Here is a 21,206-nt window from a genome sequence, read left to right as displayed (position 1 = left end):
ATGAAATTATTAATCACACAATTAATATTTGTATAGTGTAGGAATGGGACAACCCAGTTTCAAAAGCCCTGTAAAAATAATTAGTTCAGATCTCTAGTCAGAATAATCTGTTCCTTCACAGTAATATGCTATGGTGAGAGCGAAGTCAGAGAGAAAAGATTGGAAGAAAAAGAGAGAGAACGGGAGAGCAGAAAGAGAGAAAGACAGATTCCATTGAGAGAATTTGACTCTTGATAGAAATATGATTCTCTGCTGTTGATTCCACAGCACTTATTTTTAAGTGCTTTATGCAGAATTGAAAAGGAAATGTTCCTGCCTGAAAACTCTTCAAAGTTGAAATCTTCGCAAGAAGCAAGCTAAGATGAAGGATATAAAGACATACAATATTTATAATTTTTTCATTTACTTTGGAAAGTAATAATTGTGTGTATTTGTGTTGTGGTTTCTAGATTAGATTCTATGAAGCAATACATCCTTTAAAAAGGGAGGTAAATGAATTGCAAGTGAAAAAGGAAGCAGCATGTGAAGAACTGGATGATTACAGATCTCAGCTGAAGCAGTTGATGGAGGTTTGTATGCCAATATTTCGTTTAAAATGGTCGTTTGAAGCAGAAATAAAAGCACATATTGAACATTCTAGGATACTAAGGAAGTTCTGAATTGCCATCTGGATGTATTGAGAGATTAGAGGTGGGTCATCAAATCAATGTTGAATCCATAAAAGGCAGCAATTCTGTTGGTTAGCAGATAGGCCAACGTAGGCTTGGAATCACAATCTCTTTTGTGTAGGCTTGCGTTTCTTTGGAAGAAACAGATTCATAGTTTGGGAATGCGCTTGAACCCAACATTCTTCCTGGCAGGCCATGTGGCTGCTGTAGTCAAGACTGTCTGGAGCAACAGCTGGGTCCCTTCATACAGAAGGGAGATTTAGCTACTGTGATCTCTGACGTATTAGATTACTATCATGCTGTGTTTTGTGGGCTGCCCTTGATTAGCATTCTGAATCTACAACTAGTGCAAATATGGCCACCAGACTATTGTTTGGGATGCACTTTAGTAACCTGGTCTTCGGTTTGCATTTTGTTTCTGATCTCCATTCAAGATCCTTGTTTTGATTTTAAAAACCCTGAACAGTTAGAAGCCAGTCTGAAAACTTCCTTCTCCTGTGTGAAGCTACCTGGAATTTGCATGGCCTACCAGCAGAGCAGTTAGGTTTAGAAATTTCTGCTGAATACAGGAGCTTTCTCTATAGCAGCAGTAGTGCTGTGAAAATTTTTCCCAAGGGAAGTAAGTGTAAGGATATCTGCTCAAATTTTGGGGAATATTAATTAGCTCAACACACCAATATGGGGCTCCTTACAAGTACCCCTCTCGGATCGAATCCCAGCCTGTTTACGAAGGGACCAGAACTTCCAGGAACTGAGGCAAAGGCAAAGTCTTTGAATTTTAATCTAGTTTATTGATGCACAGGGGGACACACTCACACCCATACATTCACTCATGCAATCACTCAAGGCTAATAGAAGAAAGGGAGGAAAAATGGAAAGAGGACACAAGGCCTGCTAATGGAAATACTTGCCTGCAATGGTTTCCCTCGGAATCAAGGTAGCTGCAGCAACACTGAAGGAAAATGGGAAAGGGGTGCTTGGAACCAGGAGAAGCAGACTGACAGAGTGCCTGCCTGCCACCAATATGGAACTTCGAACAAAGGAAAAACTGGACTTTAAATAGGTTCCTAGTCACGTAGCCAGTGGAGGCTCTTGTCCTACATCAAAGTAAACCAAATTTACACATCACTTGATCCATAGGCATCCCCAGCCATGGGAAAACTATTGTTGCCGGAATGGCTTGTGTCTGTGAAACATCTCCCAGTCATAAATCTGTCTCCCAGGTGTGAAGGAATCTTTCCTGTTTGCAACTCCTAAGTAAGGCTGCTGCCTACGTGGTCTCTCCACTTTCAGGTCATGGCAGCCAAAGGACAGCTCCCATAACGCCTTTCCATTAGGGTCATCAGGAGACATACTTCACCCTATGGATGCAGAACTTGCTTGGAGGCCTCTATGATCAAGTGATGCCAGGGAAAAGGGGCCACCTGATTACCTCCACAGATGCATTTTGGGATAGGGATTTTGGGGGTATTTTTATAAAATTCCAGACTTGATAACATAAGGCTACTTCTGGTGAGCAGCACCCAAAGCCATATTTCTGACACTGTATTGGTGTTTACAACTAGTTTAATTAAAACTGACTTCTAATTTTGTCTTTAATCTGTTTTTGTTTTTTGGTTTTTATTGTACATAGGTTTGGGAGCTTGGGCTGGGGAACAATAAATACTTTTCAGTAATAAATATGTATTTTGCTGGAACCGAGATCTGTAACATAATCTTAAACTGGTTGACTTAAAAGAAAGTTGCATGGAGTTCAGTTGCATAGTGTACTCCCATCTAGAATAGACCCATTGATTCTATTGATGAGTAATGTCAACATGTAGGTAATCCCATTTGATTCAGTGGTTCTCCTTTAGTTGGGACTAACAGTGTGTTTAGGACTGCAGCCTTAATGTCCCAGGTATATCCTATAGCATGTTATTACATGTTTGGCTGGGAGGCTTCCCGATTTACATGATAGTTATTACAAATTTAGAAAGGGTTGAAGTAATGTTTTGTAAGAGAGAGGCTGTTCATGGTGCTGAAGCAGATGTGAATGTATAGCAGAGCATAGCAGTGATTATGAGTGCCACATGTGGTAGTTGGAGACAAGTAGGTGTGCTTGTACAGCATATTTTCTGCTTCCCTCATGTATCTCATGATACTTGCCCTTAACAAAGGAATAAATATCTTAACTATTGCATGTCTTATATTATCTTATAATTAAGTTGATATGACAGTTTGGGAGATTGCTACCTGTACTGATTTATGAACAAATCTTGCAACAATCTGGCTTCTTTTCAAACGATTCATCAGTCTCTTGTAATAAACATTTCAGACAACAAACTTGCTTCCTACAAAGTACAGACTAGGCTAGATTAATACCTATACAAAACTTTAATAATTTTGTTCTTCTAGGAATCAAAAGATCTGTATTCCCATTTCCTCTGAAAAATATTGTTTTTCTAAAAAATACCCATGATATTTTTTTTCCTGGTATACAGTGTAATGGTTAATACTACTGCTACTGGATGGGGCATTTCAGAACGACAAATCATTTTGCTGAGAAATCATGGAAAACTACACCTACAAATTAGACCTTTTATTACATTATTGCCTTGAAACTTGTACACAGAGTCTCCTAGTTGCCTAAACCTGCCATGTATAATGTTTTAAATTTTTTTTAAATGCACCACTTGTATGTGTGAGCAAAATTGTCCCAACATCTGTTACATTTTTCCATTGGGGTACTCTGCAGTAGAACAGTGAATAAGAATATCAGGAGACAGTGTACTAAGTGTGGCAGACTTGCTTCCAAGGACCCTTGCATTTAAGTGAGATGTGTTGGTTGTCTTTAGAGTGCTGGACTGTTCATTGGCAGAATGAAAAGGGACTATTTTCTTAGTAGAGTAGAAAATTACCTCAGGTTTCCCTGCAGTTTTCTTTCATAGTTTATGCCCCTTTCCTGATTTTGATGGCTACACAACAGGGTTGGGGGGTTTTTCAACTGGAAGCAATCCAAATTATTTTTTAAAATTCATTCATTTATTATATTTACATTCTTATCCATTGTCGATCCTCATACTTCTAATACAAAGTCTTATTCTAACTCATCTCTTCTTTTCTCTATGGACTTCATTCTGTTCTTCTTCTATGTATACATGTTTTCTAGTAAAGTTTTCTTTTCTTTCCTTTTTTCTATTTTCTCAATCCAAAATTATTTTGATGATGATGATGATTTTACAGAGGAGGAAATCATCTGCTCCTTTAAAAAATCTTTCTTGTATGACCATTTATTTTTGTTTGCATACCATATAATAATACCCTTCATTCTGCACCCACAAACACACCTGTACACATAGGGTATTTGTATCCCCCAGAACTATTTTGGGACTTGGATGAGGTCAGAAAATACCTCAGAAATCACTCTGTGTATTTTTTTTTAATATTTTTTTTATCCATGTGAATGAGTGTCAAACGAGAGAAAAGAGCTATTTAAGAAGATGAATAATTATTAGAATCTCTATTACATACAGGAATGATTCACTGCCCATTACACTTATTCTGGTGTATCCACTTTTCACCCTCATCTCTTCAACTGCTGTGTTCTGAAAGACATACAGTGCATCAGGGTACTACCTTGAAAGTTATTAGCAGAATACAGAGGAAAACAACAACAAAGCAATACATTACCATTCAAGTCAGCTAATATTCAAGGAACAGGATGTGAGAATTAAACTTAGACAGATTTCTTTTTCATGTTAGGTGTTCATGATTGGGAAAATATATTGCAGTAATCAAGAACAACAATTAGGTGAAAGTAGGCTATCTGTTCAAGCTTCAGGTCACTCAAATCCCTTAATATGAAGACCAATGCATCCTGATTTCTTGAGCATTACAGTTTGACATCCCGTTTATTTCAGACTTGTGTCAAAAGTTACCTTTAAATTCATGTGTGATGATGGCCTTACTGTACTGTAAATGAAGTACAGTATATACAGATTTCTGTGTGGCAGAATAAGAACACTCATAATATGTTTTAGCCATCAGATCTGCACCGGAAGTCATTAATAAATGAAATGCTGTTAGATATACAGTTATCCCTCCCGGTTCGCAGTCTTTCCATTTGTATCCCTTGGTCTTTTATAGATGGCAAGCCAGGAAGGATATAACGGTGTGCATGCACACAGCACTGCACACAAGGGCATGCCTTCATTGTAATCAATATTGTAATCAATATTGGCAATTTTCCTGATTTGTGGGGGGTCCGGAACAGATCCCCCACAAATCAGAAGGGACGACTGTAGTTTCAGAATTAACTAAATGTGAATCTTTGCCGTTTCTTACCACTTGGTGTCAGTATTTATTCAGAGAAGGCTGAATTGTACCTGGAGTCTAGAACCTGTGCTTAACTGTCAAGGATTTTAAAAGTTCATAGCTATTGACACTGCTCAGGAAAAGTAAAGAAGGAAGCCTTCTTTTAGTTCACAAGATATTGAAAATGTTTAGGTATTATACTTCTGGCATAAGTTCCAAATTTAACATAGTTAAATTAAAAAGTAGTAATGAAGTTGGTCTTCATTTCATTCATTGTGAAAGCATGTGCTTTCCCAAATTGATTTTGTTGCAGTGAAACCTGCTAAACTGAAATATTCTTCCTTAGATACTCTATTTTACATTTTTTTAAATGAAGCTCTTGCAACTGTCAGATCTAAAATTCAGTTCTCTTTTATTTTATTTTTCTATTTTTTATTTATTTTATTTATTATTATTTTTTGCACATCTTGAGTGCTTCTCCATTTCCTGGAAAAGGGAATGCTTCTATTTTCAAATAAACATACAGCTTTTTTTTGCACACCCACATTTAGGGGGAAAAAATAGTCTGCTCCATCAGTTAAACTATAGGTTTGGAAAGACTCTATGTCTAATGCTTTTAAAAAGTAGAATATCTATTATGGTTGTAAATGACACAAAATGTTTGCTATAATTACTTGAAGTAATTTTCATGTTGCTTTTGCATATTTTGCTGACTTGTTTTGGGAAAGCAAGCATTATAACTTACCTTACATGCCAAGAAATATAATTTTAAACTATCATAAAATAGCCACATAAAATGTGTAAGTCAGCATGTCTGCCCATGTCTTCAATAGACTGTCCTACCCTTGAGGATGATATCAAGTCTCAGACGTGGCTAAAAATTCAACATAGGTCTTAGTAGGTAGGTGGGGCTGGGAGTAATTGTTTCTTGTCACCAAAATGGATGACAATGAGAGTTATTTGTGTAGCCAGTGTTAGCTTTGATATGTTTTTAAAATTATTTATGCATTTATGTGTGTGTGTGTGTGTTTTAAGTGCCTGCAAGCTGTTTTCAACTTACAGCAACCCCAAGGTAAACCTATCATGGGATTTTCTTGGCAAGATTTTTTTCAAAGGATGCTTGCCGTTGCCTTCCCCTGAGGCTGAGAGCATGTGATTTGCCCAGGGTTGCCTAGTGGGTTTCATTGCTGAGCTGGGACTCAAACCCTGGTCTCCAGTCATAGTCCATCACCAAACCGGTATGTCATCCTGGCTCTCTACCATTTAGCATGTCTAAATTCAATATTACCATAATATTATTACCATAAAACTTTGGATGTAAACTAGATATTACAATGACATGATGGCAACCTTCAAAATAACACAGTTTTCCAATTGGGCTGCATCAGCACTGTAGAAATAATCCAGTTTCACAGCACTTTAACTGCCATGGCTTAGTACTATGGAATTTTGAGATTTGTAGTTTTGTGAGATGTTTAGCCTTCTCGGTTAGAGAGCTCTAGTGTCACAACAAACTCCAGTTCGCAGAACCCCATAGCATTGAGACATGGCAGCTAAAGTGGTGGTCAGACTGGATTATTTCTGAACTGTGGATGCAGCTTTGGTGTTAAACCACCTTACTATAATGTATAGTTATCCTAGAACAGATTTTTCTCTTCTTAACAGAAAGTGCCTAAAAGAAGGGTTTGGGTGCACACCTGAGTGGGACTCTGAGCTCCTAGTACCCATTTTTTAATTATCATGCAGGTTGTGTCTTTGTAGTTTTCCATCCAAATAAGCTGCTTCATAAGAATTTTCCCCCATCTGAGTGTACATAAAGAACTATGGTTTTGAACATGCTTTTTTGCATATGCTGATATCACATCCATTAGAGCATTATGAATCCTTTTTTGTCATTGATAGGACAGAAAGAGAGTGATGTTATGCTTTACATTTTACATGGGTATATTGGCAGGAGCAACCCTAAGGTTTTCTGCAAATGTGATTTCAGAGCTTGTCATAAATTGTTGTGGTGCTGGCCTAACATATTTTATCATATATACTTGACTAAAAGATGAGATATTTTAGTCTAAAATTGACCTTAAAAACCTAGGTTGACTTATCCATGGGTCAAGATTGGAACAGGAGTTGAGGCTGGCTGGCCCAGCTTCAGGGAGAAGGAAGGAAGAAGTTGAGGCTGTTGAAAAGACCCTAGAGACCACCTCTGCAAGCCTCAAGCCAGGAGGGGTTTTCTGGATTTATCATCATCATCATCATCTGCTCCTTCCTCTGCCCTCACAGGTCTCTGAAAAGCCATCCAGAGTAATCACTCCAAACCAGGCAACCAGGGGTATGCAATTGAGAGAGAGGATAATTGAAAAGCAACCCCACAAACTCATCTCATCTTGAAGTGGGCAGACGCTGGCCCTCCCAGTTCAGGAAAAAAGCAAGGCGGAAGCTGAGGCTGCTGCAAAGGCCCCAGGGCCCAGGGATGAAGCCCTGTTGCATGCCAGGAGCCAGCTCCATAGAAAGCTGGGCCTCCTTCCCTCAACCTCACACATGCACATGCATTCTCTTATAACATCTGGATCCAAGTGGGAGAGATGCATGCAAGTGAGTGAACCTGCCTATCTCCAGGAGACCAACTATAGCAAGCAAGGATTGGGCTTCTCCAGGCCCTGCAGTATGACTATAGCTGTAGGACGTAGTGGACATGCCCATAGCTCTGTAGACAAAAAAGCTTCCTGTGCTTGCTGCTGGCCAACCAGCCAGCCAGCCTCCCAAGAGAAGGAGGAGATAAAGGAGGAGGCAAACTACTGCTACTGCTGCTAGTGGTCCAGGTCTTGAGTGAAGTCAGAGCCACTTCTCTGGCCATATTTGTGATGGCCCAGTCTGAGACGATTCCTCTGGATGGTTTCTCAGGGACCTCTGGGAAAGCCCATGGTGGTGTGTGTATATGTCGAGGGAGTAGATAGTTGAAAAGCCACCAGGTAGTCTCCTCCTGGCTTGAGGCATACAGAGGCAGACTCAGGGGCATTTTGGGCAGCCTCAATGTTATCCTTCCGTTTCCCCTGAGCTGGGTAGGCCAGCTTCTGCACATCTGAAGCAGGAAGGAGTTTGCTGAGCCTCTGCAGACAGACATATCTGGTTTATACAAGAGAGGAGTAATGGTGTGGGAGTCCTACTTCCATGCCAAGAAGGCCTTCTCATCCCTACTTCTTGTCACTGCCTTTGCACTGGATCCCTATTTCAGTATTGACCTGTATATACGTTGACCCAGCTTTTTAGGGACTATTTTTTGTCAAAAAAAATTTTTTTTTACTTATACACAGGTATATACAATATCTCTTTTCTGCATTTTTAGAACTGAAAGATCTTTGTCACCATCATCATAATGGAAGGATTCTTTCTGCTTCTAGTTATTAAATTGCTTGTCTTTTAACCAGCTATCAGTTCTGACATGTTAAAAATGATGTTCTAGTCAAAGAGAATTGAAATATTTTAATTTCATGTTCCATTCCATTTCTCTGAACTGATTTCAGGAATTAATAACTGGATTCATGTGAGCCCCTTAACTTAGGTTGAGACTTTTCTGTGTGTGAAGCAGGTGCCTTTTCATCAGCTATAATCCCCTTGTCTATGAATTTGCCTAGAAAATTTAGGAGTTTCCCAAATATTGCAAGGTGATCATATCTGTTAAACTTGTTATGACTAGCTAATTTTGCAGCTTCTGAATTGAGGGAACCTTCCTTTGTAAATGAAAGGCAAAAGAAGTATAAAAGAACTAGTTTTTCAAGGACTAATAAATCCACCTGCTTCATAGTGATTCATCTGCCTCGACAGGTGGAAAATTGACAGTACCCAGCTTTGAGGGTAAATAGTGTTTTGTGACATCAATATATATTTTTGACTGCTTAGGACTTGCATATGTTCGTTTGTTAGTTTGTTGGTTATCCATTCTCTTCCACCCCATCCCTAAAGTAACTAAGTCCCTAAATTCCCACACTAAAAGAATGCATAGAATATGTGAACTAATCATTGTAGGAGATTTAGTGTGCAAGAAGCATAATAAACAAAAATACGGTGTGCTCATTGAGTTCGTAATATGTGCAGAGAAAATTGAGGAAATAGCTTTAAACAATATTGCCAGTAGTACAGGGATTAGTCGAGATTGTGAAGATGGCAGGGATATGATTCTGAAGAGCCAGATGTCAACAAGATCCTATAAATAGAACAATTTTTGAAAGAAATGCTATAAAGAGAAGTACAAAGAAAAAAGCATTGCTAGCTCTTTAACAGATTGAAGGCCAAAAGGAAAAGTAGTAGATGGTGTACAGCTAACTTCACTACACATTCTTTTTCACTTACTATCTGATCCTACAGTATCCTGGAGTGGATATTCTGCTCCGTGGTGGGTACTCTGTTCAGTGGTGATTGTCAGGAAATATTACATAACCACCAGGCTCTGTAGAATAAGGGGGATGCCCTATATAAATCTTTGTAATCGAGTATGTCAGAAAAAGGGCTGCATGTATCTTATTCCTCCTGACTCTGCTTCCCGTCTGGGATTTTGAGAAACATGTTTGAGTGTCTTCTGCTATAAACATGGGGCATATTCAAACCATCTGCTAAGTGTGGCTTTTTCAGAGGCACACTTTACATCTTGGACAGCTGCTGCTGCGAGTGGAGCACTGACAGATGGGAAAGTTCTAAGCGACTCAGAAATAGTACTGTCCTTTAAAACAGGGAAAGAGAGTGATTGACTGTTAATGCCTCTAGGAACAGATTCAATGTATTGTGACTAGAGAACACTCATGGGCCATCAGCCTTTTGGCTAGCATGAAATCAGTAATGTTGGTGGAACTTCTTCTGAAACATGATAGCAACTAGTTATAAAGAGATTACAGCAGAAAGGCAGCATGATAAATTAGACAGTATCTTAATGGCCTTACCTGGGATATTTTTATATATGTTTGTGCTGGAATGAAGTACTCAGTGTATAAGTCATAGCTTTGCAAGGCTAGAAAATTGAATTTTCAGTGCTAGTCGTGATCATATTAAGTACTGCATTGTCTTTGCGCACACTAAATGAGATTTTATATTAAAATGTCTGTCTTACAATGGACTCTATATTTATTCCTCACTTAAATGTCTTTGTGTTTCTACATGGTAAAACAGAGTAAATGAAAAGAGAAAATACCTTTGTATTTTTTTTCCTTTTAATTTAGTATATTACAAAAATAGAAACGCTAAAAATTTGTCATGGCACGAACCACCCTTTTCCATCCTATCCTTGCTGGCTGAGGATAGTACAGGTTTAATACCCCTAATCTGGAAATACAAAATCCTAAAACCTCCAATATCTAAAACTTTTTGCTGCTCCTGCTTTTGAGGTGGCAATTATGGCACTTCTGCTGCTTTGTCTCTGTCCAGCCTCACATCTCATACACAACACAAGTAATGAACAAATGAGACATGAGTTAGGAAGGCCACTGCCTCAAAGATGGAAGCAGGTGGCTGGTAGCAAAAATATGTGATACTGAAGAGAGACTGAGAATCTGTAAAATGGAAAGAATTGAAGCGTAATGCTTGAATCAACATATCCCACGATTTCACAGACCCAGCCACGCAAATACAGTACAAGCACATAGTACTTTAGATAGTACACTACTTGTGTATTCCAAAAAAATAATAATAAAAAACCAGCTCCGAAACATTTCTGATCCCAAACATTTCAGATAAGAGACAGTCAATATAATAATCTGATAGATCTGGGTGGTAGCATACAACGAGTATAAGTTTTTGTTGGTGTCGTCCTCTTCATAAGATGTATGGTTGGAGCAGGAGAGTGGTTGTAAGCTGAGGTCAGAAGGAAATGACCCACAGAAAAGCACAGAGAATTAGTACAAGTTAACCATAACTATTCAACAAAAACTATTGTAAGAATTATACAAATATTCTGTTGCTGGTGTGGTAAAGGCGAATTTTATTATTATAATTATTATTAATAATTGTTATTAAACTTTCTCATACACACCCAAAGGAAACAAAACATACAACAAAGGAACATACTCACATGTAAGATCTTTACAAATTTATACATAAAATGTAATTCTACTTCCTAACATCCATCCCCCTAGCTCTGAATTTTGAACCTAGCTGCTGTGCTGAGAAGCATAGTGGTGCCATCAGGTCCAAACAGGTATTTTTGAGGTGGTTGAAAACTAGAGTGTGTTGAGCGGGGTTCTCACTTCTGTAACTTGTCAAAAATGGCTGCTGAAAGTGCTGTCAGTTTCAAAGGTGTTTTATCATGAGGCACAAGTGACTGTTATTTGAGAAATACAAGCTCAAAGCCCCCTTAGGTGTGAAGAAGGAATTGCGGGGTTCTTTAATTTGCAGTCATGGCCAGAGATAGTTTGTCCTACTAGGCTGAGGATAGTCACTGTTTCTGTTGGACCATTTTTGATGGAATCCCATTGGTTGTTTCTCAGTGGTCCTGCAGAGAGTAACTAATGTAATGTCTAGTAAAGCAACTACTAAAATTATAGCAACGATAATTTGAATCCATTCATTTTTAAACTGATGGTGTTATTCTTTATGGTTGTTTTTCAGAGCTATGAAGCAGAGAGAAGAAGTCGTTCAGAATTGGAAGTCAGATGTCAACGTTTAACACTGGATCTGGCTGATACAAAACAAATGATTCAACAAGGTGACTATCGGCAAGAGAATTATGATAAAGTAAAAAGGTAAGTGCTTTAGTAAATATAATGATAGAATGAACTTTCACTTAACTTGCATTATCTTAAATACAGTGTTTGCAATGGAACCTGTTCATGAACTCAGCTGTCAGGTATCAAATATGCAACAATCTGGTGTCCACACAAAGGATAACTCATTTTAATAGTTTGCAAACTCTCTTCATTGTAATGATTGCTTATTTAGTTGAATTTTTCTTTAATCTGTGTTGTGACTCCACTTGAATTTCATGCTGGGAGAAAGATGAAATATAAAATTCATTATTATTTTCATATAATGTCAGCACATATCAAGTGCATGTGAACATGAGCCTTTACAATAAGGAGAACTTGTTATCTTCCTTCAAGATAATCAAAAGTCATTGTATTTGGGGGTCTCCAGTGTGTGCACTTATTAACTGGTCTATGTTGTCTGTTTGATAACTGAATAATTAAGTAAAAATCTTAAACCATCTGATTGGCCCACTGAGTATTAAATGTTTAATAGGTTGGTTCCAGGGTTTCCTTCTGCTTGGGTAGCATCCTTTGAGCAGAGTCTTTCTCAGAATACTCCCACCAGAAATAATTCAGAACAGATAATTTTTGCCAATTTCCTTCTCCCCTGCAACTTCCAGCACTTCCTCCCTCGCTGTCCCTGATAGTATGAGCTACTTTGCATTAAAAGATACTGTTTTACACAGCTGTAGTCTCCTTTTAAAACTGGATAGCTACTTTTCAGGAGTGCTGTAGTAATGGCTTTCTTGCATTGACAGGGGATGGAATTAAATTACCTTTGACGACCCACCCATCTTTAGAACTCTTGTGTTTCTCATTTCTCACCATCCAATTGCAGTTTGAAAATGAATGTAGGAAAGTGAATGTCATATATCTGATGATTAACCATGTTGGAATCATCATATGTGAAAATAAATGTGTCAGCAAGAGCACTTTTCAGAACTTGGCTTGAACATTTCTTGTAGGAATGTGATGGTTGTAGTTTCAAAGAGTGAAATGATGTGAGGGAGAGCACAGATGATCATGTGAAAAACTGATGTCTTACTCTAGTCTTTCTCAGTTTTTCAGAAAATACTCAGAAAGAACCCAAATATTGCAACTGAAATAAATTTAAGTATTTTTCTATTTGGTGGAGGCCAAATTAAGGTAAACTGGAACTCAGTTGGGCCTCCATTGGTACATGAATATCTGAAGAGTAGTGTGTGTTGTACAAGAGCAAATTTTAGTAGAAACTGAAGCTTGAGATCTTTTACTCCTGTGACTTACAGTGGCATAATACTCCATCCTACCAGTTTAAGGCACTTCTTGGGATGGTGTGCAGTAAAAAGCCATCTCCATTGCCAGAGAAAGTAGTTGTACAGACTTCTCAGCAGCATGAGAATAGGAAACCTTCTCTGTTGACTGAGGGCCCGAACAGAGAGGCCAAAATAAAGCTGTTTCTGGTCACTTTGGAGGTATGCTGTTTAAATGACACACACACAGGCCAGAAGCTGTGCCAAAGCTGCTTTGGTGTGGCTTCCAGCCTCTTAGGACGCATGCAGCATTTAAACAGCATACCTCCAAAGTGATCTGAAGCAGCTTTATTTTGCCCTCTCTGTTTAGCCCCTGAGATGACTTTCTGTGCAGTGCTTCCCATTGCTATGCTGACCACAGCCATTTTAACAGTACCTGAATTGCTACCATTACCTGTGCTGGCATAGTTATGCCAGTTAACAGAATTATGGCCATAACAATACTATGTCCTAATCATAATATGCTTTTGTTTTAACAGTGAGCGTGATACATTTGAACATGACTTCTCAGAGCTCCAAAGAAAATACGAAATACTAGAAGTGTCTCATAAAGCACTAATCAAAGAAAGGAATGATTTCTCAAAAGAGGTAGAATCTTGTTTAAACTTATTCAAAAAATTTGTTTTAAAATGCCCAAAGTAGCAAAATTAGTATTTTCTTTGGAATCCTAATTTTTGTTTCTGTTTTATTTTTGGTGTACGCTGTTGTTGGTGTCACATGGTTTTAAGTAGTTTTCAATTTATGGTGACCCTAAGGCAAACCTATCATGGGGATTTCTGGGCAAGTTTTGTTCAGAGGGGGTTTGTCTTTGTCTTCCTTTGAGGCTGAGAGAAAGTGACTTGCCCAAGGTCACTTGCCAAAGTGATTTGCCCTGCGGTTTCCATGGCCACATGGAGATTCGAATCTTGATTTTCTGGAGTTGAGTTTGAATACTCAAACTACATGGATTCATACATCCACAGCTTGAAAATATTTTTAAAAATATATAAATTCCAAAAAGCAAACCTTGATTTTGTCATTTTATATCAAGGACACCATTTTATTATGCCATTGTATAGGAAACTCCTATGAATAAATAGATACCGCCGCTCCCATTGATTATTGTTATATTGATTATTGTTATGTTGTTTGACCTTTGGGGTCAATTTTAACTTGTATGGTTTTAATTCTCTATTAGATTTAATACCTTTTTAAGGGGGGGAGGATACTAGGGATTTGATATGTTTTGTATTTTTAACTTGTTAGCCGCCTCGATTGTTCTCAGAGGGGCAGGATACAAATAAATTATTATTATTATTATTATTATTATTATTTAATGGGGCTTGAGCATCCATGGATTTGATATTCATGGCGGAGGGGGGTGAATTCTGGAACCAAAGCTCAGCATACACCAAAGGCCCACTGTACTATACCATACTTACTCTCTGGTATATGCCTAGAATGATCAACAGTGGGCTCTTGGTGTCTGCTGGAGTTTGGTTCCAGGATCACCTCATGAATGCCAAAATCCATGGGTGCTCAAGTCCCATTATATACAATGGCATAGTAATGTGATGTAAAAGGTAAAGGTATTCCTTGTCTTTTTATTATTTATTTAACAGACAGATATACAAAAATGGGGATAACTTGATCTAAAAGGGTCCAACTGTGAACTTTAACATATTCATGTTATCTAAGCTGTCCACAATTGTTAATGTTAAACTTTTGTTATTTGATACAATTTGTTGTATATTGTTTTTACAGAATTTACTTTCATTTTGCAATGGCCATTGGCCAAAAGCAATAAAATATATGAGATAGGTACAAAAATACACAAACAAAAAACAAAACAAAAAAGCAAACGCAAAAGGAACAATATATCATCATACTGGAATATATCATGATCAATTCTCAACCTTTATATTCTTTCTATTTCTTCATATCTTACCAACATTCATTCATTTTTTTATTTAAAAAAGAAAGGAAAAGAAAGGAAAACAATAACAATAAAAACACATAATAATTTCGTAAGACTGGTTCCCCCTTTATTTATCCTTTTCTTCTGGACAGACGAGAAATTCTGCTGATGTAACATTTCCCCACTCCAATCATTCTTCCTACCTGAGCTGACAAAGTTTGTTTGGGATTTGTTATTGAGTACACCCAGGGGTGATTATTCAGGATGACCTGAGGCACAACTTTATGGCCACCATAACAACCATGAGGCTGAGGGGATTCTCCAACATGTCATTGGCTCAAAGCAGGTTACACTCTGGATATGGTTTTGTCAGTTGGGCATGAATTTGACAATATGAAGGTGAAGGATTTAACATCTGTTCCCCTGGTCATTGCAAGGATGCGTGCTTCTGAGGTTTAACCTTTCAGAGGCTTTTCACTTCTGGAACCATGAAGATATTGCAGTGGTTCCACTCTTGCTTTGAAGTCTGGTTGCAGAAGTTGGTTCTGGAGGATTATTACACTGCTTCATGTTAGTTGTGCTTTGGGATTCTTTATCCATTCTAAAGCATATGCTTGACCATGGTAATGGATTGGATGAAGACCAGTAAACAGAAACTCAGTCCAGATGAATACAGAGACATAGCCATGTTAGTCTGGAATATCAGTATGCAAAGAGGTCTTGCAGCACCTTTGAGACTGTGTAAAAGTCAGTTTCCTTAGATGCGGTCCAGATGAGGCAGAGATGTATTTTTGGATGGTCTGTCTGGTTGCATGGTATTTAGCCTGTTCCAGAAGATGTTACGCTCCCTTAAACAATCAATTTCATAGGGTGTTCTTATACCCATCATTATTAGTGGAGCCATAGATGGCTTCTGTGGCTCAGTGCACCTATTATCAGTCTATCTGATATGCTGACTGTGAACCTGATACATTTGTAACTCATGTCCCAATAAACTTTTGATTGTAATATCTTGTACATGAGGCTATCTTTGCATATGGTCCAAAAACTTCATTTTGTCCAAAACAGGTCAGCTAGACTTCTCATTGGACTGGCTTATATGATCACATTATGCCAATGTCTGAAAATGTACACTGGCTTGAAGTCTGTTTCCAGCCCGATTCAAAATGAAGGTTTCAAGCTTTGTGGTCATACAGGATTTGGGACCAGTTACCTGTAGGCTTGTCATTTCCCAGTTATACTTACTAGGATGCTAGGGTCTTCACCTGAAACCCTTTTCCAGCTGCCAAGTGAGATGAGATGAACACTGCCAAACAGGACATTTTCAGTGAGACTTCCTTTTCTGTGAGATGCTCTCCAGAAAGAAACTCATCAGATTCATACACTGTTGTCTTTTCAGCATCAAATGAAGCCATTTTGCTCTTTCAAGCATTAAAAAATGTTGTTGTGCTTTTAAAATATAGCACTTATCTACTTACCTGCTTATTTTATTTTGATATTACCTGCTGAGTAGTGTGTTTTATTTTTGCTCCTTTTTTCTTGCTTTTTATTTGCTGTATTTAGTTGTTTATGATTTATGCTTTTTTTTAATGTTTTGTAGACTACAACCTTTTATCAAATGGTTTAAAACTATGCTAAATACAGTGGGCCCTTGATACCCACTGGGGTTTGGTTTCAGGACACACACACACACACCATGGATACCAAAATCTATGAATGCACAAGTCCCATAAAATGCAGTGACATAGCATGATGTCCCATATATAAAATGACAAAATCGAAGTTTGCATTTGGGAATTTTTATATTTTTAAAAATATTTTCAAACTCTGGATGCTTGAATCTGTATATAAATGAAAATCCAGGATGTTGAATCAACTGAGCAGTCTTGTCAGTTACAGTATCGATGCGCAAAGTTGCACCACATTTTTGTAAACTATCCTGGAAGTTGTACTAAAGGATGGTATATAAAACTATTAAATACAATTAAATAATAATGCATAATAAGAGAAATGGCCTGCCAGGAAATACTACATAGAGAGTATCTGATTTTATGCTTCTTTCTTCTTCTCAATTTAAAGGTTGCAACTTTACAGCAGTCTGTTACATTGCTGCAGAAGGATAAGGACTACCTCAGCCGTCAAAATATGGAACTTAATGTTCGCTGTGCCCATGAAGAAGATCGCCTTGAAAGGCTTCAGGTTCAACTAGATGATGCCAAAAGGGCTAGAGAAGAAATGTATGAGAAATATGTAGCCTCCAGGTATTCAGGCCAATTTATCTTTTCAATGTTGTCCTGAGTCATTGAATTAGAATGTTGTTGGGCAAAACTATTAGTAACAAAAACAATGTTTATGGTCAGTTTATCAGAGGTAATCAGACCCGCATAATTGGAATGTGATCCAGGGTTTTCAGATTTGAATTTCTACATACAGAAAAATCTTTAAAGTAAAGTGACAGAAATGACAGACCTTCTAAAGATAATGTCCCCATTATTTCCAGAGGATTTACACAGACAGAAATCAAAGTTCATTATATTTCTTCTTCATTGTGGTTTCTGTGAATCACTCAAATGGGTTTCCCTGCACATGCGCAGAGACATACGGAACCTTCTAGAATCTTTAGGGAAGGCTTTTTGGTGGTAGCTCTGCCCACTCTATATATACCCCTAGAGTTCCTGCTCTTTTTCCTCAGTTCTTTTTTGTCTGCTGTGCTAGCCGCAGCGAAGAAACTGATTCTTAGAATCATAACGGCTTTTAAGTTTTGGCTCTGGTTTTCGTCTTTTCTACTTGGCTTTGGCACTGCAGTTGTAATATTTCTGGCTTTTGACTTGGTTTGACCTCGACTACTCTCTGCCTTACAATTTGGATTTTGTTTGATCTTCACAGCTTTGACCTTGGCTTGTTCACTAGGGGTAAATATGGCCTCCCAGTCTATGTCTTTCAAAAGATGGGATGAATGTGGGGCAAAAAATCCCTGGAAAGAAACACACTCGTCGTTTGCTATGCCTAGGTGAGGGGCAGAATTTGCAGACCTGCACCCACTGCAGGGCCTTTACCTCTCAGGCCAGGAAAAATTGGCTCTCCACCTTCAATCATTATTATATGAACAGGCCTTGAAACCTCATGTGCCTCTGACTACTACTCTCTTGGTCCTTCCACCATCTCCAGCTCACGGACAACAACACCGTCATTTGCTACCTCAACAAGCAGAGACGGTCGAAATCCTAAACCCTACTCAACCTCACTCTTCAATTCTGGGAATGGTGCACTGCAAGACACATAATTGTGAAAACAATCCATTTACCAGGTGAAGAGAACAAACTGGCAGACCAACTCAGCTGGTCCTCGGATTCATGCCATGAATGGCTGCTCCATCCTGAAGTGATACGAAAACTGTTTCACCATTGGGGTACACCCTGGGTCAGTCTCTTCACAAACCACTTGTGAACCATCAGCGCTCATAGTTTTGCTCGAGGAGCAGGATTCAAGGTTCTCAAGGAGACACCTTTCTATTCAAATGGACAAGACACCTGCTGTATGCCTTTCTTCCATTTCCACTCAGCACCAAAGTCGTGGCAAAGATAAGACAGGTCAGGTCAGATGTCATCCTGATAATCCTGTGGGGGCCAAGGCAGCCATAGCTCACACCTCTCTTGCTGCTAGCCCACAGGAATTATCTCCGACTACCCGTGCATCCCAAGGGTCAGGTTCGACATCCAGACCTAGAGATGCTTTGCCTTGTCACTTGGCGGATTCAAACCTGACTGAATCCATACAGGCTGTCATTTGAGCTGCTCATAAGCCTTCAAAGAAGAAGTCTTACTATTTGAAAGGGGCTAAATTCCTTGCATTTTGACAGACAGGGATCTGTCCCTATCTTTAGTTCAAATTCCTCAAGTTCTGGACTTTCTTATGTTTCTGGCTGAACACGGACTTTCTATTTCTTCTTTGAAATGTTATTTGGCGGCCATCTTTACTTACTACCAGTTTAATCCATCCTTTTCCCAAGATCCTTTGATCAAGAAATTCCTCAAAGGATTTGTCCACCTCCATGCCCCTGCTTCGGTACTGATGCCGGCTTGCACTCTTGAGTTGTTCCTCATGCAGCTTTCCAAGCAGTCCTTGCTTCAGCTGATCTCAGGCTGACATGGAAGACTGCCTACCTTGTTGCCATCACCTCAGCTCAACATGCTGGTCAACTTTATGCACTTTAATTAGACCAGCTTTACCTTCGTTTCCATAAGGACAAAATTGTGCTACATCCAGACATCACTTTTTTGCCTAAGGTTGTGTCTTCATCCCACCTAAACCAGGACATTGTCCTTCCTACCTTGGCTCCAAATATGTTCACTGGTACCAAGTGCTTTCTACGTTCGCTGGATGTTCAAAGAGTGCTCACATTCTACGCCAAACATACTTTGGATTCAAGAGATCCAAGAGATTGTTTGTTTGCTACTCGAATTCGAAGCTCGGACTTCTTGTCACTGCACAGTGATGTTCAAACTGGGTGACTGCTACCATTCATCTGGCCTGCGAAATCTCAGGGAAGACATTTCTAGCTCCACTTCAAGCACACTCTACCAGGGCAGTAGCAGCATCCTCTGCTTTTCTTAGAGGACGTTTGTAAAGCTGCATTCTAGTCCCAGCCATTGACTTTCATCTCACACTACAGGCTGGATACCAGAGCAAGGAATGATATAGCTTTTGCAAGAGTAGCATTCTGGTTTGCATTGAGGTTTGTTGCATTGCATGCTTTCTACCTGAATGTTTAATAAAACATATTTTGGTTCACTATACATGGTGCTTGGTGTCACAACACTCCCTCTTCTTATAACTAATGCTTGTTAGTCTAACTCATTTGTGTGATTCACAAAGACTGCAACGAAGTCTGCTTGTAACTATACTTCTTTGAGTGGTCAGCTATGAATTCCCACAGACTGGCCCATCCTCTGCTCAGGTTGTGTCATCCTCTTGCACATGTGCCCTCATTATGCTGCTATGTGGCATCCAATTAGGAACTGAGGGAAAAGAGGGGAAACTCTAGGAGTATATATAGGGTGGGTGGAGCTACTACCAAAAGGTCTTCTCTAGTTATTTTAGAAGTTTCTGAATGTCTCTGCACAGGAAACCCATTTGTGTGAATTCACACATGACCACTTGAAGAACTACAGTTACAGGTAAACAACCTGCCCTTTCTGACTGGACTTGCAATAATTATATTATTAAGGATATCTTTGTCCTGATGCCTGAAAAAAGGATTCAATAGCTAATCTTGGATTTAAAATTTTCAAATAGCTAAAAGGCAATTGAAAAAGAAGTTTTTGGGCCATTTGAATGTTTATTTTTCTTTATTCATAGTAAAGTTCTTATAGGCTTACTTGTAATCTTGTACAACATTGCTAGCACATTTTTATGAAAAGGAATCCGTGTGAATTTTGAATTATTACAGAATCAGTTGGTAGGAACTTATAAGTAGATATCTGCTGTTTCCTGGGGGAATGGTAAGTCTTTTTGTCCATTCGGCTACTACTAAGTTCCGGCTGAGGTTGATTATGTATAGATTATTTGAAAGAAATTTGTAGCAGAGGCTGTGACCTTTTAAGTAGGGACAGGAGAGTTCTGTTCTCTTAAAACAGGGTTGAAAATCATGCAACCCTTGAAGTGTTGAAATACAACTCGGAACAACCTTGCCAGCATGTCCAACAGTGCAGAATGCTGCATGATGCTCTCCATTAATATCTAGAGGGCCACTTGATTCCCATTCCTGCTTTAAAAAAACAATTAAGGGGGATTAAGGTTAGAATAGGCGATTCAAAGGAAAATAATGGATTTTTTCTTATGTTTTACTCATTGCTTTGAAGAGATCATTATAAAACAGAGTATGAAAACAAACTGCATAATGAATTGGAACAAATAAGACAAAAAACATCCCAAGAAATAGAACAGCTTCGAACAGCTACGAAGGAAATGTATGAACGTGAAAACAGGTAGGAAAATAATGATTTTAAAAATAAAGATTTATATCGAATACAAGTAGAACCTTCAACAAAATGCTGCAATGCAGAGTGATTCCTGTTTAGATTCCAGCCACCCTATTTCTTTCCTATTCTAGTATTCCTCTTTTTAAAAAAAAGTGAAGAAGGGGGGATGTAGTCAGGCGAAAAGAACTCATATCTTACAATGCTTACATCTGGTCTTGGGAATTTCAGGTTGCACCTGTCCTTAAGTTTGATTCACTGAAACAGTCTAAATTCAAACAATCGTTTATACAAGAATTTGTCAATCTGTATTGTTATGGTCAATGATCAGTAGTTAAGGAAACATT

The 21,206-nt window shown here is 38.6% G+C and overlaps 1 protein-coding gene across 1 annotated transcript in view; it reads left to right on the top strand.

Moving 5' to 3' along the window:
- Positions 1-21,206, top strand: part of PIBF1 (progesterone immunomodulatory binding factor 1) — a 119,077-nt gene that overhangs the window by 9,237 nt on the left and 88,634 nt on the right. Inside the window, exons 5-9 of the mRNA XM_042456552.1 lie at positions 450-569; positions 11,556-11,689; positions 13,464-13,572; positions 16,961-17,142; positions 20,743-20,868. Of these exons, the coding sequence (XP_042312486.1) occupies positions 450-569; positions 11,556-11,689; positions 13,464-13,572; positions 16,961-17,142; positions 20,743-20,868 (671 nt within the window). The remainder of the gene's footprint in view (positions 1-449; positions 570-11,555; positions 11,690-13,463; positions 13,573-16,960; positions 17,143-20,742; positions 20,869-21,206) is intronic.

This window comes from Sceloporus undulatus, chromosome 3, assembly GCF_019175285.1.
Source record: "Sceloporus undulatus isolate JIND9_A2432 ecotype Alabama chromosome 3, SceUnd_v1.1, whole genome shotgun sequence".
NCBI classification, from domain to species: Eukaryota; Metazoa; Chordata; class Lepidosauria; order Squamata; family Phrynosomatidae; genus Sceloporus; species Sceloporus undulatus.
Note: the sequence above shows the minus strand (reverse complement) of the source record. Positions and strands in the feature narration are given on the sequence as shown.